Consider the following 24,634-nt stretch of genomic DNA (forward strand, 5'->3'; position numbering starts at 1 on the left):
AAAGTGGTAACAAATATGAGTATTTTAGTTACGAAAAAAAGTATTTGGTATTGCTTATCAAATTGTAGGCAATATCACTGAATAATGTTTAAACTATCATCTAATCTGTGAACATCTGACGTACGCTTGTTCGTTACTTGGGCAGTACTGTTCGACCCAACCACTGTGAACACAAAATGCAATCGAGCTTTCATCTCCGTCACACATCAAGTTATTAACCATTCCTTCGACGCATGACTCTCTATTACCCTTCCTATTTATATGTGTTTCACTGAAACTTTCTGGGTAACTGGACTCCGGGTAGCTGCGCTCGGCGTAGCTAGACCATTCTGAAGGAGGCTCCTCTGAGAAACCGACATCAGATCCCCATGCAGAACCTTTCGTGTGTTTGTCTTTCTTAGGCTTCTTCTTGCATTTTTTATCTTTCCTTCCTTTGCAATTGCTAGGAGGATATGTTTCTTCGGGAACACTAGGTATATCAATTGGGCCAGGTATATCTGAAAGACCTAACCCTTCAAGGCCTGATGATCCTTTTGGCCCACCTCTGGGAGGGTTCGGTCTTTCTCTTTCAGGCTCAGGCATGATGTCTTCTTCTCCTCTAGGCCTATCCTTTTGCTTTTTCGGACTTCTTCCATACCGTTTGTTGTAAGGAGCTCGACGTCGTCGTCCTCGACATTTTTTAGATGACGTCGTTGCTTCTAATACGCCTTCAAATCCTAACTGTTTACAAACGACCATGGCATCGTTTATATCCCAGTTATCTGCGCAGACTCCTGAGAATTCTCCATTTCCGTACACCTCTACCACTCCTTCATTTGGTGATTTACCTTTTCCTCTAATACGAACTATTAAATATAAGAAAAATGAAAATTATCAACATTTAAGTACAATTTGGTAATGTTCATATTCGTCAGGAATCACTGTTTAATAATAGCAATATGATATTGATTGATATTGATTGATATTGATTGATATTGCAATTATAATAATAGCAATATACTTAATGTTGACGTAACTGTACCTGGAATTGTGCACGTTATGCTGACGTCATCATCATGTGTGCAGCTATGACGTTTTGAAGAACCTCGTCTACAATTCATCAAGTGGCCTTCTCTGCCGTTACAATTCGCAGTCACTATGTGAATCGGACCGCTACCCGACGGGTAGTAGTTTGGTTCTGGCTGACTGGCTGCTGCGGAGCCAAATCCGAGCTGATTACACGCGACGTTAGCGTCAACTATGTCCCAGTTGTTGTCGCATACTGTTCCCCATTCATCGTCGTGGAATACCTCCAAACGTCCTTCCAGACGATTGTCTCCATCCATCAGCCTCACATCGCCTTCATATGCTCCTGTAATGATACAAGTAATCCATGAAAGCTGACAATAACACAACAAATATTTGTGTCAATATTATGTTTAATTACACCCTCTTAAAAATGTCAATAAAGATGGTACTGCAGGCTCTTTACCTTGGCATTTCACGCCGGCTACATTCCTTCTTTTGCTGCAGGAAGACGACAGATAATGCTTACAGTTCTCCAGGCTGGACTCAACGCCCGAGCACAACACCCGTTCTTCTACGGTATGACGTGCCTGTGTCTCGTATGAATTGCGTCGAGTTACAAGAATTGCACGCGGAAAGCCAAGCTGCTTGCAGACGACATTTCCCGCGTTGATATGCCATTCGTCGTCACATACGGATCTCCAGTAACTATCCCTGAAGATTTCAACGCTGCCTTCTTTGGCTCTGAATCCGGTAAGTCTTACAGGAGGTACGTCAACGTCGAGTACATCTGTGGGAAGAAAATGAGCCCGAGTATGAACAGTGAACAAAGACAACTTTTAAAACTTTAAATAGACCCTAATACAAAGTTTAAACTAGGTTAACAAATCATTAAAATGTCTACTTACAGTTTACGACGACTGTGAAGGTACAGGATGACGTCAGATTACTGCCATCTTGAGCAGTACACGTCACAATGGTTTCCCACTCACTACCAGCTCGGAATGGTGAACCAGAGCCTGGATCGCACCAGACGTCGGGGGTAAACAGTGAATTGTCCCTAGCAACTGGTTCTTCCCATGTTATGATCTGCGGCTTACTCTTTCTCTTCCATGTAACTGTGATGTTTACCGGGTGTGGACATTGGATCGATGGGGGTTGGGTATCTGTGGAGAAAGACATTAGGACGACATAATATTATGGACTCTTACAACCTCTTTGAATACAGGTATTTTTGAATTTATTAACTTATGATAATGTATTTGTTAATTATTAATATTATGAAATTAATATATTTTTAGTAATAAAAGAAAAAAAAAGTATTATAATTTAATAAATTATATGATATATTCTTAATTACATCGTCCTTTCATCTCCCCACCCCGTCAACCATAACCTCTAGACCACCACCCCAGCCTCGTCGTCATATATTTAGCACTTCACCAAAGGAAGGGATAATTACTATTCAGGTCAGGCAAAAAGGTGAAACATGCTACCTGTATTTATGTTAAATTACTTTATTTGTACGGTTTACGAAGTTCAGCTTCCGTGACCAAATTGTGTCAACTAATATAAAAGCAATCTATTCAGTAAATGTATACAGTGTTAATAACGAGACTTATACGATTTCTTTTTATTGTGAGTTGTTATAAACTTCAGGGTTACAATAACAAAGAATACCGAACACCATTGACAATTGTAACGCAATCAAAGGAGCGCTACATATTCAGGAAAGTTTACAAACTACAATATAAAACTAAGTTCCTCTTCTAGGCACAAATGTTCTTTGACAGGTTGGTGGTTGTAGGTTCCATACCAGTCACACAAACACTTCTCGTGCATTAAGACCAATTTACACAGAAGAGCGGTAAAGCGTGGTTCCTACTAGAACGCAACGCAGCGACGTATTGACGCAAAGTGATTTTGGAAACAAATGATCATAAGGAATAACATAGATTCTATATTTTTATTTCCGTTACCGGTTACTGTGTAAATTGGTCTTTAGGGGAGTAAATATGGGCCTCAGGGAGGATGATGATTCATAAATTCACTACAATTAGTGGTCAATATCAAGGCCGTGATTACCGATTCAGAAGGCTAAGTTCAATGTATTGATTGTTAAGAGATTAGTACATAGATCACGTACGGTACTTTGTGTTCTTCATGCATGGACTCAATATTTACGGTAAGTGGCGAAAGTGACAACGGCTTAAAATACTTGTATATTGCCTCCTAATTTCAGTAAAGAATACCTATACGGATGGTTAGTGAATTATTACGTAAAAATTGCAACGCAAGGACAGGATATGCACCATGCAAGTAGTTTGACCAATCACGACGCGATTGATCATCCGAACTGCCGCTTGTGATTGGTTAACTCACTTAAACTTGGCACCCACTAGCAACGCAATGACGTAACGCAACGTACGTGATTTGACCAATCACAAGCGATGGATCATTCGAACAGTGGCTTGTCATTGGTCTTGCGTTGCGTCTCTAGTGGAACCAAGCTTTACGTTGCGTCTACGTCGTCGCGTTGCGTCCCAGTGTGAATAGGTGTAACATTACAAACTTAGCAATTATTACTACACATGCTCTTGTACCTTATATAACTGGTAGTACAGTATACAAATACGATGTTTTGTGATTTACTATATCATCTACGGTACTGTACAATTTAAATATGTGGTAATTATGGGACTCTATAACCCATACATAACAAAGACGTAGCACTGGCCTACAAATACAAAGCTATGAACCTTTGCACTCTATTTCGACAAAAGTATACATAATATTAATTATTATTAGAGATTTGCTGTGTAAACGACTAACACGTCAGGTATAATATACTGTATTTATTAACTAGGTGAAGAGGAACAGAATTTCAATATTACAACGTTTCCTTGTCGGAAGCTATATTATTATAAATAGTGGACTAATGGTTTTCGTAGAGTTATGATAACTCGTAAAATATCAATGCAGTACTCAATTTACGGAAACTTAAAACTATAGTGACATGGTGTCATTATCATAAAAAACACCCTACTTTTTGTATCTTCCGGGTTTAGTGACGACACATAAGTAACAATGAGAGAAATCACAATAGGTTATAGTATCATTGGTTGAGTTAGGTCATGTAAGGGTCTATGGTACAGGCATGTGATGCTGTATCACGGAACTTGCCTATGATAATCGGCTACTGGAAGAAATCATCAGACGGTTTATAGGGGCTGGGTTCTAATACACGACGTGGTTAGGCTTAACTTACCCACCTGTATGCTAATTAATGTCACATTGTTCTGTATCACGGAACTTGCCTATGATAATCGGCTACTGGAAGAAATCATCAGACGGTTTATAGGGGCTGGGTTCGAATACACGACGTGGTTAGGCTTAACTTACCCACCTGTATGCTAATTAATGTCACATTGTTCTGTATCACGGAACTTGCCTATGATAATCGGCTACTGGAAGAAATCATCAGACGGTTTATAGGGGCTGGGTGCTAATACACGACGTGGTTAGGCTTAACTTACCCACCTGTATGCTAATTAATGTCACATTGTTTTTTCAGAGTTCTTTAGTTTTTAACTGTGACATGCAAATAATTTCATAGCGCGCGATAGTAACATTTAACTACTGTCACTTAATAGAGATTTTATTGATTAAATGCTGGTACGATATCACAGTACATCTCATTTATTTTAATACTCCGATGTCTCGAGAAATATTAGTCGTTCTTTCCAAATACGTTGCTTCAGTCTACCATCGCCTTCGTCATCCATGTTTCTTCATTATTCAATTACGCGTCTCTCAAGCTTCTCAAGTTCAATCTGGAAACTGTCCGGGCGTTGTCACATTTAGCATTTCCTTGAGAATCACACCTCAATATTTCCTTATTCCAGTACAAGTTCTCTGGGCATGTTTTTACACGATATCCGCAGTAGCTACAATGTATATATTTCGAACAATCCAAAGGGTGGTTGAGCGCAGCTCCATATCGATGGCTTTTGCATAAATTGAGCAAGTCAACATCAGCTACGGAAGCAAGATATTAATTGTTAGTGTAGGGTGCATATAACATGAGTCGTGCAGTGTGACGTGTACATGGAGGGGAGGTGGACAGGTACAGAGTCAATCTCCAGTTTTTAAACAAAAAATGAGAAGTGAGAAAAAATGAGAACACAACGATTCAGAAGTTACAGTAACGAATAATACGTACGCCGAGGAAATCGTACTCGGAATCTGCCCCGATGTTTCAACTAAAATCGGCACTTGAAAAGGCACACTTGAAAAGCCTAATTAAAAACCTGCGGTGATTTTTATTTTTAAATTAAATAGTACTATAATTATGTCAACCGTTATGTTGACCATTACAATAAAACAGTAAAGAAAACAAAAATACTTGGAAATTCCACCAAATATTGGCTCAGATGTGCAAAATAAGAATGTAAACGTTCATAAACATTAAAATAATATTATAATCGTATACACATAAATAATGCATATTCAAAAAGATAGAATCTCGACCGAACCAGAATTAAGTACACATTATTCAACGACATACATAAACCATGGAGAAATAAGTATATTCCACATTTAAATTAAAAAAGATAGCATCTTAGTCTAAACCAAACAGAATCAAATACATATTATTCAACGACAGATAGTTAAATAAATCACCATTAATAATGATGAATATTATTACGGATTAGACGATCTAAGATTATAATCGCACTATTAACAGTAAACTAACAATTTTAACGTTTGATACTATAATATCCAAGTCTAAAGGCCAATCTACACAGACGAGCGGTAACGGTAATACAAATATAGAATCTATGTTATTCCTTATGACCATTTATACACAACGCTGGTTCCGCTCAGGATAGATACAGATTGTACGTAGGACAAGCTACGCGGTTTTCCCTTTTACCGTTAGTCTGTGTATTAATAATTCAGATCTAATATTATTTTTCAACATAAACAAACAAGACAAAGAAGTGTTTCAGAAAAGCTCAATTTATTAACATATTTCAGAAAATAAAAAATTGCACGATTAACATGACAAAATACTAAATATATAATATTAAACAGCAAAAACACAGCACTATTTTAATCAAAAATGTATCTTCATTTCATTGGCTTAATACTGAATATTACCTATGTATGCATTACTTACTATGTTTTATTATTATGAGAAGCGAGGTTAAAGGTTAAACGACAATTACTTAGAGGCAATTACTTTTTTTTACCAACTGACAGTTTGGCTCATCATTTATTAGGGTGATACCATTATAAAAGTAGTTGAGATTATGTTATCTAATGTTACTCAGTAACAACAAATGAAGATTAACTTATAACAATACTGTGTAAAATTTCATTTAAGGCCAATCACATAATTTTAAGTCGTCCTTCCATACAGTTCCTGGTCCACATATGAAATGATACGCATTGCCGTACGAACACATATACCACATGTTAGGATCAGCAGGATCCGCAAACATCCCATCTCCACGTCCTGTACACGAAAACTCTACTATAGTGTTCTCGGTCTCTTCAACAGGCATCTGTCGATTCTCACAATCAACCAAATGCTCATGGTCGCAGACGGTTTTCTGGGCATGCCATTTGGTACCTTTCGGGCATGTGCGTACCCGTCGGTGGCCTTGCACATGACACAAAACAAACTTGGCACAATCAAAGGGATGTGGAAAATATCCGTAACGCTTTCCTTCGCAAAATGTATCGATGACACGTTTTTCCTCTGCCTTTTTCTCTTCATCTTCATTTACTGGTACGCTTATGACGTCACATTTTGCTATGCTTGGCCAATCACAGCGCCGTATATTCTCGTTCCAATGAAGGCCACTGGAGCATCTTCGCTTGTGGTAGCCGTAATATTTACATTGGATAAATTGCGAGCAATGCAACGGGTGGCCGAACATAAAACCATAACGTCGGTTTTTACACAGTTTCCGTAAGTCAACATCAGCTGGGGAAGTAAAATATTATTTGTTAGGGCAAAGTGCGTGTGCAGGGAAGGTTCGTGGATTAAATTTTTTAGTACAATTAATTCACAAAACAAGACAACAAGAAACAACAAAGTGCTGTGAAGACTGTGTTCAAACAAAAAGTAGATCTCGTAAGTCTCCCAATAATGGCGGGCGGAGTTTCCAGATATTTAAAGCAACCTCTCACCTTCCGCTACAGGTACAATTTCTCATGATTGGATATACAAAAGAAAAGATTTTGATAGCGCATACATTTCCCTTTTAAACCAACTAGGACCTTTTTGGTCAAGTAACTACTACACCACTCCACGCATTATACGGCCACCAAATACGTTGGGTCCTCTGGTACAGTATTGGAGTTTTTTAACTACACAAACAGAAACAGTCATTGCATAGCAGCCATGCACACTACTAAACCAATTAGCATAAATTTAATAATTCCAAAGTTGTTTATTGACGCTCTTTCCCCAAGGTCTCTTAAGGAAATCTACCAAGTTGCAGAATCTATCACATTAACTAGGACAGGTTCGTTAAGCATGCATAGCTGCGTCAATTACTGCTTGATACTACATAAAGTAATTATAAAACTCCCAGTGACAATTGGATAGGACAGGACGGTATTATAATTAGAAAATTACAGTGTTAGAAAAGTTCAAAATATTGGAATTGATAGAACAGAAGTGCTATAATAATTATTAATGATGAAATGCACTATTAAAGAGAGCGGTGAGTGGCCAAGCGGTTAAGACAGTGGAACCGTAATACCTTGCCATAATAACATCAGCAAGGGGTTCGAGCCCCACTCGCTCCTGGTGGTAGAACGAGTCTTCTTGGATAAGGACTATTAACCGTAGTGTACACATCTGGCTTATGTGCACTTTAAAGAACATAGTACATCTTTCGAGACGAGTAGGGGGTTAACCCGGTGTACTAGTATACACACAGCCACTGTCACTCATCAAGAGGGCCCCTTGATTAGGGTCACCCTCTATAAATAAGGTGTAATAAAATAAATAAATAAAGTGCTTACCTATAACTTTGACGTTGAAATAGCATTGGTTCTGATTCCCATACTTATCGATGGCGGTACAATTCACGACAGAGTCTCCGATAATGAAGCGCGAGGGCGACGTTGCATTGCAAAATGATTGTACTTCTTCGTTAGAGTTATCGGACACATTTGGCGCTTCCCAAGAAACTAATCCACGATTTGCGTTTTGCTCGGCGTCGACCGTGATATCATTTGGGCATTCAATAACAGGAGGTTCTTCATCTAAAAGTACAACGTTCAATTTATATATCATTATTTATTAATTTTATAATTTTTTATTTTTGCCCTACTGTAATTCCCAGTCTTAAAAATGTTATGACCTGCAGGATTTTATACCTCAAGTTAAATTTTTTTTATTTTATACGCATCAATTACACCAATCACAGGAGAGATAAGCTATAATTAAATACATATATAAATAATAATTTATCATTTTTATAAACTCGAGTCTCATTTAAGGCTTAGAGAGTGGAGTAGTATAGTTACAACCCTGGCACTATGTCAGGATTGAACCATGGACCTTGGGATTGGAAGGCAAGCATGTTAACCACCAAGCTACAGCTCTACTACATACGTTTCTTTATTATTAATCAACATATAAATGTAGGATTTTATTGAACTTACCAAAAACTTCAATATCAAACTTGCACACGGCGTAATTTCCAGATCTGTCAATCGCTTCACACATGGTTTCGGTTCGACCAATCGTAAACATGTCCAAGCGACCAGGAGTGCAATCAACGGTTGGCTCGATACCTGAATTGTCATGCACTCCTTCCAGGCTGAATTCCGGAATAGCCCACGGAACACCAGGTCTTGTTGGTATCCTCATTGGAGGTGGACAGTTTATAATGGGCGGCTCAACATCTATGTAAAAAAAATAAATTTGAATACAAATTTAGACCAAATATTTGATATCAACTCTACTTGACATGCAAAGGCTAACGTAAAGCTCTGTCTACACTATCAAACTAGTTTGACAACAAAAGTGTGATGTGCCTAAATATGGTAGTGATATAACATCATCATGTCCATATATGGGCACATCACATTTTTTATGTCACATAAAGTTTGATAGTGTAGACAGAGCTTTAGAGAGGTTTCGATTTGCCTAGGAACTAGTTAAATTTTTTTCACACGATTCCATGACACAGTTTGATTCTAGGTCCAAACAATGAACAATGACACCCTAGGTTGTCACAAATTGAAAACTCACTATTATCACTCAGCTAGGTAAAAAGGTCAAATAGGGGTCAATACCTTTTACAGTGATGACAAAAGAGCATGGTTGTACATTGCCAGATGAGTCGGTAGCCACACATGTAACATTAGTGTTACCAATCGGTAACCGTGGAGGCTCATCGCAGGAGACAGTCACGGGCAGATGGGAATTATCAGTCGCTTTTGAGACGTTGTGATTAGCATTGGCGTAACTCCTAGATGGAAGTGTGTTTAGTTCATAACTGGCTGGACACATTATTGTAGGATTCTCATTGTCTGTAAGATAATTGATTGGATGAGAAATAGTAGTCTAAAGCTCTGTTTACACTATCAAAATAGTTCCGACAAAAAAAGAGTAATGTGCCCAAATATGGTAGTAATATGACATCATTGTCTCCATATATGGGCACATCACATTTTTTTGTCACATAAAGTTTGATAGTGTAGACGGAGCTTTGATATCTACAAATAAAACACAGTTAACTATCTCTAAAAATCCTAAACAATATATAGATTTATAACCTATTACTTTATGTACATAAAGCTCTGTTTACACTATCAAAGTAGTTTGACAAAAAAAGTGTAATCTGTCCAAATATGGTAGTGATATGACATCATCGTCTCCATATATGGGCACATTTTTTTTGTCACATAAAGTTTGATAGTGTAGATAGAGGTTTGATATCTGCATATACAGATCTCTAAAATCCTAAACAATATATAAAGTCATAAACCTATTACTGTATGTACATAAATAACTTTTAGACTAACCAACAACTTTGACATCAAAGTTGCATTTTTCTGTGTTTCCGCTTGGGTCTTCTGCAAGACAGTAAACAGTCGTTGAACCAATTTGAAATTGTTGACCACTAATATGGTCACAAGCGACCTTCACAGTCTCTTGTGAATTATCATACGTAGAGAGGGCGTTCCATCTAGCGATACCATAATCCATTCTGGGTTCAGTGAAAATGATGACCTCTGCTGGACAAGTGATGGATGGACGTTGGTTGTCTGAATAAAGAAAATAGAAATATAAAGCTTTATTTTTTTGTTATAGCCATATTAAACTTTCAAAATTTATTTTTGAAATTTATAGATTATATTGTCTTGTACAGTAAATCCCATGTTTTGGGACCATTCTATCCAGGACACATCCCTATGAAGGGGACACTTATGAAAACAAAAAAATAAGAGATTATATATTTTAACACTATGGCCAAACCATACGAAGACATTCCTATATATTAGATTAACTGTTAGGCTTTTTCTTTTGTTATTTTATATATGTTTTTATATTTATATCTATATTTTCATCCTGTAATTAGTGTATACATGGATGTAAAAAAATAATTGTAAAAAATAAATAAAATATATGATCTATTAAAGGAATACAGCTGAGGGGAACTTTGTTGGGTACCAAAAGTGTCCCCCTAGAGATCTACTTTGTTTACACTATACCTTTAACATCTACATTGAATGCGCACTCTGCCTCGTTCTGTGCTGCATCAACTGCTTTACAGATTACAATACTCAATCCTATATCAAATGAACTGCCTTGCTGTTTGTTGCAAGTAACTACTGGGGCAAGCTCAGAGTTATCTTTAGCTGTTGGTGAATCCCATGTCGTGGTAACATATTGCTCATTAGGGAATGTGTTTAATTCTATGTCTGATGGACACTGGATATCTGGAGCCTGAGTGTCTGCAATAATAATTAAATTAAATGCAAGGTGCTTCAAATTGAGAAATATCAATATAATCAATATAACAAAATGATACTCTGTAAGTATGTATTATCCCCAAAAAACATGACAAAATTAGCTATTCCACTTATAAAAATAAAAAACGTTAAACTTGACCAAAAACCTGTTTACAGGTAAATATTTTTTTTTTAATCCAATTTTTCAAAATTAAATAAACTTACCAATAATAGTTACATTAAAGGAACATGTTCCGGTATTACCGCTGGAGTCGGTGGCCTGACAGTTGACCTTTAAACTACCAATTGATACGGAATGTCCACTAGTGTGATCACATGACGCTGTTAACAATTCAAATGAGTTGTCAGCCACTAATGGCGCTTGCCATGTGACTAAACCGTCGGCCTCGTCCAGGTTTGTTGGGAACGTTTGAGATGGTGGGCAGTACAATATTGGGTTTCCAATATCTGTAATAAAATGAAGTTTGAAATACTATATTATTAATAAGAAATATTTTTTGGTTTTGGTAAGGTATTTAAAAATTTAACTATAAGATAAATATAACTTTTTTTTTATTTTTATAAAAAATATTTTCTAAACTGTAGAAAGGTCCACAAACTGCTACTCATTTCAAGATAAAAGAGTTCTATGAGATTTGAACCAAAACCTTGTGATTGTAAAGCAAACAAAGCCCACCATAAAGCTACAATTCAAAATTTAACCTTGTTACCTGCGACATAAACTGTAAATGAACATGAGGCTGTGTTGCCATATCCATCAGTAGCAATGCAATTGACCTTTGACATCTGGAGCGGCAGAGCAGAACCGGACGGTGGGTAACATGCTGTTTTAACAGTACCCGAGTTATCATTAGCCTGTGGATCTTGCCATGTTACCTGTAATGTTGAGTCGACGGATGCTTTTGAGGTGATATTAGCAGGACAGGTAATTGTAGGTGGTACAGTGTCTAATAAAAGAAACAGATCAATCATTTATTGGGGGCAACTTTAGTTGCATTTATTAATATCATTTGCTTATAGTTGCTTTTTCCTAACCTTGGATCTGCCAAAAATTAACCGATCAAAATTAACCAATGAAGTGTTTTTTTGTTTTTTTTTATTTTGCTCCCGAAAAATTAACCAATAATTATCTCATTCAAATCAGATATTATCGAATAAATGTGATAATTTTTACCTTTGATTTGATGGATCGGTTAATTATTGGTAAATTTTTTTTATTTTGTAATAATAAAGGTTTCACAATAAAGAAAAATCAAGAGTATAAACAACAGAATAGAATAGATAGATATTAATAATGATAATTCTGATGTAACAAATAACAAATCATGTATAAATAAAACATGAACAAGGATTTTAACGCTTAAAAATAAAGTACTTATTCAAAAATAAAAACCTGTGTACGGACAAAACTGAAATATTTGAAATAATTGAGCCTACCTGCCACACAACATGTACAGCATCCGTCAGCACAGGTAGCTTCTATTGTTCCCTGGTAAAAAGTTATGATTTAGTTAAAAAACTGAAATTGCATCACAAAGATAAAATTAAGTTTTTACTTTTACTTAATGAATTCTTAGAACATATTAATTGAAGAGTGACTGGTGTACTGTATATATTGTAAATTGGTACACTAGTATTTTGTATATTGATCAAAATGGTGTATGTTAATAGGGAGGTTTTGCAACGCTATGAATACAATAACGAAAACGGATATGTCATACACACATATTCGTTTTCGTAAGCCAGTAAAAATCTGTTTCGCATGGCAATGATATATTGAGGGCACAGTCCAAAATATGACTGCAGTAAATTTCAACGAAGCTTAGCGTAACATCAAAGCGAGCTCCAATGATTCACAAATATGTGACGTATCTGTTTTCGTTATCGTATTCGTAGCGTTGTGAAACCTCCCTAATATAGTTTGATAAACTTAATACTTACAACAGGACAACTGATTGGCGGGCATTGATATGGGGTACACGTAATGATACCCCCTTGGCAGGTACATTGCTCACAGCCTACTCTCCAACTTTGATCATTCTAACAAAATAATAATCTATATAAATATTTTTCATAATGATTTGTTTTTTAAAATGTGTCTTATTATTATATTGTAAATTATCAATTTGTCTCAAATTGTTCTGATACATGAAATAAACTCTGAATGTATTTATTGGGTGAACAATTTATAAAATATACATATATTTCTTACCCTGTAAATTATTCCATTTTCTTCACAAAATGATGTATCTAAAAATAAAAAAAGTTAAATGTAAAAGTATATAAAAGTTGAAAATATATATACAGGACCATACTTATTACTATGGAGATATTATTATTACCTTTGCATGTGAGTCCCTGAAGGAAATAACCAGGTGGACACTGACATGTAAATGAGCCCATAGTATTTGTACATGTGTGACTGCAACCGCCATTATTAGTATCGCATTCATTAATATCTGAAAAATAACCAAAAATTAATCATTATAAATAAAATCTACAGCAAACGGTTGTTACTTTTAATAAATGCCTTTCAAATTATGATAGTGATGATAAGTTATAAATATATATATAAAAAAACAGGTAGAAAAACAGGTAGAAAAACGGTAATTAATTTGCCATAACATATTTGAAAATTTGATACATACCAAACTGACATGTCTTGCCTGCAAACCCAGAGGTGCAGTAACATTTAGCTATGATGCCAGATATGAGACAGCTAGTCCCTTGCTGACAGGTGATGTCACTACATCCAGTAGTGGGCACCACACAGGTTCCTAAAAAATAAAAATATTTTATGAAGTTATAAGATTTTGCAACCTCAAAAGTACAATGGTCTTACCACCACCATCACCACCAGTTTAAAGATAATTATGTTGTCCACCTGATAAAAATTTGTTTGTTGAATATGCTATTTTATTCCCTTTGACGAAAAATTTGATTGAACAAAATTATTTACCTGAAAAAACTGTAATTTAAAGCAAAAACACTGGAGGTCAATGGGGTTTTGGTTGAATTTATCAGTTTATTTTGTCTTTTTATAAGTGACAAACTTATTTTTTAAAGTTTGTTTTTCTACGAAAGTGATTGACTTTAGCAAAACTGCAAAATGACCTATTCAAAATCTTTTTTTTTTTAAACCTTCATTTTTCAAGTTTTGGGGGACAATACATCTTAAAGTTTTGCCTGTGAAGAGTTTGCAATGACATCAAAGGGACAAATGAGCTCAGTTTATAAGTTCTAACCTTCTAGGTAAAAATAAATAATATTATCAAACCTGCTGGTCGTGTTGTCGGTGCGACTGACTGAACATTGCCTATCAAACCTTCTTGTACTGCAGCCCATGCTAGGACATTTCCTGAGAACTTGCAGTCGGTGTATACAGAGTGGATCTCATTAGCAGTCATAGCATAATCCCATATATTCAGCTGAAAAACATAAGCACATTATTTATTGTACAAGTGTTGTTGGTACCAAAAATTAAGCACATACAGTTGGAATCACGGACAAGGTAAGTTATTACCTCAAAGTGTATGGCCCCCATCGGGGCTCTCGGCCCCTCTGTCGGGCAAATCCTGGCGCCACCACTGGTCACCAGGTAAATAATTAAGTCCCCCTTAAGTGGTTTGCATTAAAAACGTTTATAGCAGAAGAGAAATGTAAAGGTTCATTGGAAAATGAGGACTCTACAGACAAACCTTACACTAGAGTCAAGAAAGAAAGTAAAAGAGTGATGACAACAGAAGAGAAACAAAGAAAAAAGCTCTGTCTACACTATCAAATTAGTCTGACAAAAAAAGTGTGATGTGCCTAAATATGGTAGTAGTGATCTGACATAATCATGTCCATGCATGGGCACATAACATTTTGATAGTGTAGACAAGGCATAAATGCAAGTTATTCTTACCTGGTTTAGAGTACCAATAAATGCCTCATTGCGGACGAATGATCCTCCATAGCTATCCTGTTCCTGGCCTACAACAAAGATTCCTCCTCCTTTGATGACATGGCCGGATTGAAGGCCAGTTCCCTGTTTTTGTAGTACATCATTCATGTATATAAACCATGATCCGGATAGACTTTCCCAGGTCAATGCAATATGATGCCAAGCTGAGTTACTGTGAATATTAATGATTAGAGGTAGGAGTGGATAAAATTAAGTTGCAAAGGGGCTCCATTTTAGTCCTTTTTGGTATCCTCTACAGCTAGCTAATGTAATGTAGTTCGATTTATATAGCGCTTATACAATCAAAAGATTGTCCCAAAGCGCTGAGAGAAAAAAAAAAAAAAATTGCATTGGTTGGGATAAGGGTGTTGTGTTATAATTACACATGATACTAGATGTTGCACATCTAAATAATGTAAGTTTGTTTGAACTTTAATAATATACAAGACAAGTTTAAATTAAAATACAGTAGAACCTCTATTAAGGGGACACTTTCAGACCAGAAAGAGTCTTCTTAATAGGGATGTCCCTGAATAAGAATTGGCCATATAATATTGTTAAAACATATATTGCCCATTATTTTTTTAATAGAAAAGTGTGCTTTTACTTTTTGGCATGTCCCTAGGGTGTCTCCTTAATAAGGGGTCCCGAACCATACCTATTTGCTTGAACATATGTAAAAGCTGCTTCGCCATTGACATAGAAACTGAAACTATTGTAGTCTTGCAGCGCGAGTGCGTTGTCTACCACATCGCCCATGTCGTCCCTCGTTGAATACGATATCGGACAACCGTAGTTGTCTTTGTCTGCGGTTTTCATCCAAAATGCGATTGTAAACTCGTACAAGTCTGGGATGCCTCCTAATCGGCAATAGTTACTGACACTCGCTGACGGGAAATTTAAATCGTAATTTGACGTCAGTTCTGAAATGAAGAAAAAACAAAACATTGTAAATATAACAAGAATAGAAAATCGTAAGGCTGTGCAAACTTAGTTTTATTTATTTACTTCTTCTTTATACAAGCCCGTAACCACAAGGGGTTTCAAGGTTTCAACTTTTTTTCTTAAAGTGTCCTTTTAAACAAGAGAACAGTAATTGATTTACCTGTCTCACAGAATGTTCCAGAAAATCCAGAAACACAACGGCAGAAAAATGCATTGGCTCTGTCCTCACAAACACCACCATTTTGACAGACTACATTCTGGGTGGTGCATTCATCGATATTGACATCACATACAGCGCCAAGAAAACCTGGAGGACATGTACAAGTGAAAGCACCATTCGTGTTTAAGCACGTTCCATTATTCTGACAGGGGAAGTTGTCGCACTCGTTTTTATCTTGTTCGCAGCGTGGTCCTGTGTACCCTGGTGTACAGTAGCACGAGAAGCTCTATTAAAAAAATATTTATTAACAGCAATTTAAAAACTGTGATAATATTTGATTAAATAACTTAGGCATTCTAAAGCCCTGTCTACACTACAAAACTTTATGGGACAAAAAAATGTGATGAGCCCATATATGGACATGATGATATCATATCACTACCATATTTGGGTACATCAAAATTGTTTGTCAAACTAGTTTGATAGTGTAGAAAAGCTTTACATTGTTAAGGGAAGAGGGACATCAATTTTGCAATAGGTACTCAATATGATGCAATCAAATATATATATTAGAGGCACTACTTTAGCAATAGAAAATTTAGGTATGCAATATGATATATTAGAGGCACTACTTTAGCAATAGAAATTGGTTATTTATGATCTATGCACCATAGTAAAATAAAACACTATATTTAATGTACTAAGTATACATTAGTTCCTCTAGTAAGTAACTTACGTTAACTTCATCAATACAAGTAGCTCCATTAGTACAATTATGTGTAATGCAATCATTAATATTAACGGCACAGTTTGTTCCTGTAAAACCGGCTGCACATTGGCACTGGAAGGAGTTGACAGCATCGATACAGAGTCCACCATTGAGACATGAATCTATGAAAACAAGAGGTTATTGACAATGATCTACTGTATGGTTTCCATTATACATATTCATATTCTACAAATCTAAGATTTTTTCATTTCATTTCAATCTTTATTTCGTTAAAAAGTAAAACATATGAGTAAAATAAAAAGAAAATTAAAAATTACTGACGAAAATGGAACTAAAAAAACTTAAAATAGGTTGTACGAGTCCAGTTAAAATTTCAAATTTATTATTTTATTTATACTGGGTAGCCTCTTCAGTCGAAGACTGTTCTTGCAAAGGGCCAGTTATGGTTCAGTGGCTGTGTGCGTACTAGTACACCGGGGTAACCCCCTAATTGTCTCGAAAGATGTACTATGTTCTTTAAAGTGCACATTAGCTAGATGTGTACACTAGACCTACGGTTTATAGTCCTCCGAGAAAATTTGTTCTACCTCTAGAACCACGAAGAAATATTTATATAAAAGGTAAACTCAATGGGGATTTTTTTTTTAAATCTTTGAGAAATATATAATGTCCTTGATTTCATACCTAGTCCACAATCGTTGATGTTTATCTGACAATTGATCCCTTGGAATCCTACCGCACACAAGCAGTAGTATGTGTTTGTTCCATCTAGACAACTGCCACCGTTCATGCAAGGATTACTGAGGCACTCATTGACGTTGAGGTCGCAAGTTGAACCATAAATTCCGGGAGGGCACGAACACTGGAATCCATCAACAGTGTCGGAACAAGTAGCGTTGTTTTTACACGGAGATAACACCAAACAAATGTCAATATCTGAAATTATTAATATAAAATATCGTAAAAATTACCTTAAAAAACTTTTAAATACAATAGCACCTTTATTTAAGAGATAGCTTTGAATTGTCTCCTTAGTAGGGGTGTCCCTTAAGTATGGATTTCTCCACAGTGTTAAAATGTACATTTTCCTTTATTCATTTCACAAGTAAGTGTCCCCTTAATAGGGGTGTCCCTGAATAGGGATATCACAAAGAAGAGATCTAAAGTATCAAAAAGAAAGTTTCAGTAACCTGAAAAAGCATGATGGTGTCGTATAATTTAACTATTCTACGGCCAAAACTCACCTGCGCATTCCGAAGATGATGCCGCACCTTTAGCAGAGGTTGTAAATCCTTGTTGACAAGAATCGCATGACCTCTGACCTTCGTTGGATTGGTATTCACCAAGAGGGCAGAGTTCGCACGGTTCATAACCAGTTCGGGAGTAGTGTCCAGCTTGACAAGCAACTAAAATTAGAATAAATATTGTTTGCTCAATGATGGCATGATGGAAACTCGTCCTGTAAATGAGAGGTTGCTGGTTCAAATCTTAAATCAAGAAAAGCTTTTAAGTCAAAAAACTGAAAACTAGGGCTGGTATCAACCTTTCTGCTTACATCAATATAATTAAGAAGGTGAAAAGTAAAGTAACTTTAAATTTTAATGAATAATTTATCAAGAAATTTAAGATTTAAGAAACAAATCATGCAAAAATATTTGCTTAGGTTAATTTTTAAAATGACTTAAGCAAAATAAATTTCCTTAAAAAGCTTAAGATGATTTTTTTTCTGACAATCTGACCCCTGACATTTTAGACCAACAGAAAGTCAGGTTTAGGAGAGTTAATTGCAACATGTAATAACTGGAAGAAAATTGTTGAAATGCCTATCAAGTTTGAAAGATGTGATAGTTGCTTACCTGTGCAGTCTAATGCAGACGTAGTTCCAACATTCCATGTTGTCAAACCATCTGGACATCCTGCACACATGGTAAATCTTGGATTTGGTTGGAAGAAGCCTTTCATGCAGGCGACACAGGGTTTTAACCCGCTTGACGATGATGTTCCTGGTTCACAAGGTTCTAGTAATCAACAACAGAAAAAAATAAATAAAATAGAGAAATGCGATTTTGATCGAGAAGTAAATGTAAAGTTTCAATGGCAATAGCTTTGATATCAATCAAGAAAACTTCTTTTAGGTATTAGGAATTTAGGTAGAAGATTTAAAAAAAGTGTGATTGCTGTTATTAAATAATAACAAAATTGTATTTTTTAATTGAAAAACAAATTTATGTTAAAAAAAATAATTGAAAAAATAATTATAAAAAAATTAAATAATTATAAAAATTTTTTTTTTTCAAAATCAATAAAAAAAAAATCCTAACAAATAAAGAGAATAATAACTTTAGTTAAACTGGAAAGTTTTTAAGTCGTAATATTAATATATAATGTTTCTCTTACCTCTGCATTCAGACAATTGTTTAGTTTTAGTTGTCAGTGTATATCTATTGTTTGGGCACACTTTACATGTAGTCTGTGCTTCTATATCTTGATACATGTCAATTGGACAATCTTCGCAAGTTTGAGATCTAACATCAAAAAATGTTCCAACCGGACAGCTTACTGTAAAACAAATAGTAAAAAAGTAAAGAATTAAATATCAAACAAATATAAATAATATTTATTTTAGGCACATGTGGCCAAGGATTTAAGTCAGGTCTCGAACAGGCATGGTCCAACCACCCTCTAAAATTTGCGCCGTATTCGAGATTTGATGTCATTTTCAAGAGGGGCTTATAGGCATAGCCTAGCCTCGACTCCTTATCCAGAAAATGCTGAGATCCGGAAATAAGTAAGTAAACAAGGATTACCAATACTAAATTCATCACTGTTCTATCAGATACTGTAGGGGCTATTTGTGAACAAGTTCACTGGGGTAACTCCCTGCTCGTCTCTCTTAAAGTGCACATAATTGTGTACACTGGACCTAAGGTTTATAGTCCTTATCCGAGAAGACTTGTTCCACCACCAGAACTAGGAGCGAGACGGCCACAAACTCATGCCAATATTGTTGGATCCTCCTGGAGGTCCCTTTTATCTTTAAAAATATGTTTTACTCCTTGTTTGTTTATGAGGTGAATAAAGAGAAATTAACAGCGCCTGTCTTAAACGCTCAGCTAAACTAGTTCGACATACAAAGTGTGATGTGCCCAAATATAGTAGTGATATGACAACATTGTGTCCATATATGGGCAAATTTTGTTGTCACATGGGTAATGGTTGGTTATAAATAAATCAATTAACACTAACCACAACTCAGATTCCTTAGAACCTGTCCAACATCGCAATCAATTGTAATCTCTGACATCACAATATCCTGACTGGTTTCTGGAGCCAGAATTTCACCATCCAGTGGGATTGATAGGTTACCTGTTGTCACTAACTTTTGTATTGTGTTCACATATTCTTTTAGGGCACCTGTGACGTCTATTTCAGTTTCTTCAGGCATGTTACCCGACATCTTTTGTTGCTGTGGACAAAATATTTCATCATTTACATAAATAGTATTAAACGTTTTAAACCAATTCACAACTAAATTTCCTAAAGTGTATTCTCTTAATAAAGAGAATACAACTTTAAGAGGAAATCTTAAATTGACTTAAGTGAATAGGGGAATACATTCTGGCTACGTTATAGCTACTACTAACCTTTATACAGTATATAAACAAAAAACAAAATTATGATAAAAAATAGAATATTTCAAGTTTTACCTGGGCTGCACTGCCACTGACCGTTGCCGTGGCATTGACGGTAATCACATACAGGACAACTTGACGCCTTCTTCGTTTTGCTGACCCAACAGCGCCAGCACCGTCAGCTCCACAATACACATTCACGTTTTCCACTTTACACGTGTCGGGATCGTTACAGAGACCGGGAAAGATTGCATTTAAGTCTTGAAACTGACTGATCAAGTTATTCTGGATTTCCAATTTTCCTTCTGGTGACGCGCAATGGTCAGCATAGTACTGGACACTCAGATCAACATTAGCATTTGATGGAACCATTACTATTTAAAAAATAAATAAAAGTAAATTAGCCTGCTTGACAAATTAGAAATATTCATTGTAGAGTGGGGGTTTTCTTCACTTTTCCTGTGATTTGACAAAAATAATATAAAAATAATAATTTAAAATACACAAATACAATAGGTCTATTTAGAAGCATTCAATTTACCACTACTTAGGATCTAGTTAATGTAAATTAATTGTGTGCATATGAGGGTATTTGGCTATGTGGGCATTCTAGGCCACGTCATGACTGACGACGCAATATGTATCGCAAAGCAAAAGCTCCTAATTTTAATGGTATTAATGGGTATATGGTTGTGTGTATTCTAGTTCCCGTAATGATGACGCGATATACGGCATCGCACCAAAGCAAAAACTCCTTATTTTAATGGTATTAATCTTTTATATATATATAATATTTTGTTTTTGTTTATAATATAATTTCATACATAATTTATGTACAAATGGACCAGGACAAGTTTAATATTGATCTCAATTAAATTTCACTTTACGAACATTAAATAAAGATTAAATAAACCTACCAGAACAATCTGGCCATGGAATTACAAACTCCATTGTGGGATCTCTTGTAAATGATGGAAACAAAATCCATTCTGGCGTAGCACCAGTGGTAGAGCAGTAGTACAATTCCTCTGGCGTGCGTGAAAAGTCAAAATCCTTCTGACAGGAAGCGGTGCAGAATTGACCTCCAAGCCAAGTCTCACAAGCGAGAGCTCCATTCAGAGGAGAGGGATGGAATGGGCATGAATATTCTACAAAAAAAGTCATTTAATAACTATTAACAGTTCTTAAATATAAATAATTTTAATTGTACTTTTAATGAAATATATTTGTACTATTTTTCATATTTTAATATTGGAAAAAATTAATTAAAATTTTGAATCTGCAACAGTATGAATAGACTATGTGATGTGTCCATATATGGACATGATGTCATATCACAACTATATTTGGGTATATCACTACCATATTTGGGCACACAAACTACTTTGATAGTGTAGACAGAGCTTTAAGCTTTATCTACACTATCAAACTTTATGTGACAAAAAATGTGTGGACATGATGATGTCATATCCCTACCATATTTGGGCATATCACACTAGTTTGATAGTGTAGACAGAGTTTTACAGTAGTTATACATGTTTACTTACGTCTAACTTGTACAAAGAAAGTACAGACTTCTAAGTTACCAGCCTCATCTCTGCCCTCAATGCGTATTTCTTGTTTCTCTCCCCAGTAGAACTCGCTACCTGACTGCCTAAGGTGAGTGAGTATAACATCTTTGTTGGAATTATCAATAAACACTGGGTCTTCCCAGAATACATTTGTTTTAATTTCATTACTGCTTTCGGTTATATCTTCGGGACAGGATACTAAGGTTGGTTTTTCCACATCTGCCATGCACACAAAAGACAATAAAATAATGCATTTTATGACTCTGAAACTGCAAAATTGATGACACTTAAAAAATGCATTACAATACAGATCCCAGACAGGATCAAGTAATAACAATTGTATTTTTTACTTATATGTATATTATATGTTTTTATATTTCTGTCTATACTAAACCCTTTCTCTTTCCTTAATTAAATGAATTATTTACATGGCTGCAGTTCATCTATTGTAAAAAACACATTAATTTAACCAAGCTTGCCACAAAAGAAATGCCAATTCTTTAGTCTTCGTACTAAATTCTTAAATCATAAGAAACTTAAATTTCTAACCATTGACCGTTACTATAAAAGTACAAGGCTGCGACTCCAAGTTGTTGCCATCCGTTGCAGTGTATCGGACTGTCGTTTCACCGATTTCAAACGCATCAGCAGGATTGTGACTTGCAGTGATGACAGGTTGAAGGCCGGAGTTATCAGTCGCTAATGGGGGTACCCACATTACCACTGCTGAGCTTAAGCCAGGGTCATTGCCCTGATCTATATTGTCTGGACAGTTTGTCAGCTCTGGAGCAGTGGCATCTATTGAGAAAGAGAGAAACAAATCTTTGTTTTATCTTGGAGAGTTGAATGAGTGAAGAAAACAGTTGTCTAAGGTTAAAGACAATATTGATGGCAATGTTATTATTTCTTTTAATGACCACTTAACTTACCTTCACATTGTGGTGGCTGATCCTGTCCAGACCACGATTCATCAGCTTGACAGATGGTATTGTCAATGCCATTCAGGGTATATCCTGCTCTGCATCGATAGGTGCAAATAAACTTGTATTTCTGTTGTGAGCTCTGGCATTCTGCAGGACTTATTTCCACATTGGCAATTACAGGGAGAGGTGGGCATTCCCTTGCTGTAAAGATAAAATTGATAATAATAATTTTTTTTTCTATATTTCTCCTTTACTATGCCACCTAGATTGTTTTAGATCTAATTTAGTAGGACAGGAGGCGCCCGAGTCCGGGATGACAGAGACTGGTGCTGACCGGGGGTAAAATTAGACCGATCTCTGGTTAGCGATGAAGGAGGCGTATCCCTTTACTTCGGTTTGGCTTTTTTTGGAATGGTTGGAATTCCCTTTTTTCGTATTAGTTTATGTACAGCACTTAGAGGTTTCACAACATTAGGCGCTATATAAATCCAGGATATTATTATTATTATTATTATTATTATTATGTACAGTTTTCAAAAAGGATTTGAGACTACATAATAAGATCTTGAAATGTGCGATAATGGGAAAGAGTTAAGTTGTGATGTTAAGCTGTTGATTTTATGTACACGAAGAGAACATCTGCATAAAAAATAAGGGATAATTGATTTGTTGATTATGGGAAGTGTTTAATAATAATAGTCTGTGCTTTTGGATGAAGTGACCGTCCATGACTATGATCACTGTTAATGGATACTGGAGTGGAACACAGCAAGAATAAATTGTGTTTATTATTATCATTATTATTACTAGTTTAACATTAGGCTGTACAGACTAATTAGTCAAACAAGGACATAGTCTATTAATAGACTATGTCCTTGTTTGTTTTATATTCTTAAATGTTTGTAAATCTTGGAAGGCAACTCACCTACACACTGTGGTTCAACCCCTGACCATGTTCCAGTGTTATCTTGTGTTTGAGTACAAGTTCTTGTACTATCGCCCTCATTTAGTTCATATCCTTCGCTGCAGACCGTCTGACAGGTTGTGCCGATCTCAAGATCTGCGGATGAGCAATCACGCACTCCATTTGCAGGAATGGGCAGGGCGTCACATGTTATTCCTGTCAAAAACAAGGTGTTAAACAAAATGTTTTAAATAGTTTCAAGAGTAAATAAAGCACATATTCCACAAAGAATTTGGAACCATTTCCAGCTTATAAAGATCATTGCATGAAATCTTTTTTGCAGCCGCCAATTTGTAAAATTCAATTGAACTCACTGGTACATTGCAAGGGGTTGGCGGACCAAAGGCCATCTATGAGGCATGTAACTTCTGTAGCTGTTCCAGTAGTTTGTCTATATCCTTCTTGACAAAGGAATGAACATTTTGTATCAAGAACATTATCGCAGTCGGGTGGGAAAATATCTACTCCTGTGCGGCTCACAAGTTTTTCACATCTGATTGCTGGAGAGAGAAAAAATAATATATTTATTATTATATAATATTCTTTTAAATTAAACAATGCTAGCCCACATAAAACGAAAGTACACCGCCATACTGAGTAGGGCCCAGGCTAGAGAGAGGCTCTTGCCACCCCGACTCCCTCTCGATAAGCCTGCCTAGCTCTAGTAGGCTAGGCCTAGGAGGAGGAGGCTCACAGGGCCGATTATTTTATTACAACCTAATTACTAGAATCTAGAGGAGGCCTACTACT

The 24,634-nt window shown here is 35.9% G+C and overlaps 1 protein-coding gene across 2 annotated transcripts in view; it reads right to left on the reverse strand.

Annotated features, from left to right (window-relative positions):
* Positions 1-24,634, reverse strand: part of LOC144843030 (sushi, von Willebrand factor type A, EGF and pentraxin domain-containing protein 1-like) — a 27,443-nt gene continuing 2,809 nt past the window's right edge. Inside the window, exons 5-37 of one of the 2 annotated variants that reach the window (XM_078699676.1) lie at positions 24,199-24,384; positions 23,846-24,040; positions 22,927-23,121; positions 22,547-22,795; positions 21,974-22,216; positions 21,344-21,574; positions 20,502-20,800; positions 20,041-20,260; positions 19,192-19,353; positions 18,651-18,812; positions 18,039-18,200; positions 17,479-17,730; positions 16,801-16,955; positions 16,065-16,350; positions 15,618-15,882; positions 14,921-15,131; positions 14,291-14,441; positions 13,662-13,790; positions 13,356-13,472; positions 13,226-13,263; positions 12,955-13,053; positions 12,451-12,502; positions 11,724-11,960; positions 11,218-11,460; positions 10,753-10,995; positions 10,063-10,305; positions 9,331-9,567; positions 8,695-8,937; positions 8,050-8,292; positions 1,914-2,171; positions 1,472-1,795; positions 1,022-1,351; positions 1-845 (exon numbers count right to left, since the gene is read on the reverse strand). In XM_078699676.1, coding sequence (XP_078555802.1) covers positions 97-845; positions 1,022-1,351; positions 1,472-1,795; positions 1,914-2,171; positions 8,050-8,292; positions 8,695-8,937; positions 9,331-9,567; positions 10,063-10,305; positions 10,753-10,995; positions 11,218-11,460; positions 11,724-11,960; positions 12,451-12,502; positions 12,955-13,053; positions 13,226-13,263; positions 13,356-13,472; positions 13,662-13,790; positions 14,291-14,441; positions 14,921-15,131; positions 15,618-15,882; positions 16,065-16,350; positions 16,801-16,955; positions 17,479-17,730; positions 18,039-18,200; positions 18,651-18,812; positions 19,192-19,353; positions 20,041-20,260; positions 20,502-20,800; positions 21,344-21,574; positions 21,974-22,216; positions 22,547-22,795; positions 22,927-23,121; positions 23,846-24,040; positions 24,199-24,384 — 7,409 coding nt within the window. In that variant the 3' untranslated portion in view covers positions 1-96. Of the gene's footprint in view, positions 846-1,021; positions 1,352-1,471; positions 1,796-1,913; positions 2,172-6,011; positions 7,001-8,049; positions 8,293-8,694; positions 8,938-9,330; positions 9,568-10,062; positions 10,306-10,752; positions 10,996-11,217; positions 11,461-11,723; positions 11,961-12,450; positions 12,503-12,954; positions 13,054-13,225; positions 13,264-13,355; positions 13,473-13,661; positions 13,791-14,290; positions 14,442-14,920; positions 15,132-15,617; positions 15,883-16,064; positions 16,351-16,800; positions 16,956-17,478; positions 17,731-18,038; positions 18,201-18,650; positions 18,813-19,191; positions 19,354-20,040; positions 20,261-20,501; positions 20,801-21,343; positions 21,575-21,973; positions 22,217-22,546; positions 22,796-22,926; positions 23,122-23,845; positions 24,041-24,198; positions 24,385-24,634 lie in introns of those variants that run through there. The other variant, XM_078699677.1, reaches the window with a different exon arrangement.

The sequence above is a fragment of the Antedon bifida genome, chromosome 5 (genome assembly GCF_963402885.1).
Source record: "Antedon bifida chromosome 5, ecAntBifi1.1, whole genome shotgun sequence".
NCBI lineage: Eukaryota > Metazoa > Echinodermata > Crinoidea > Comatulida > Antedonidae > Antedon > Antedon bifida.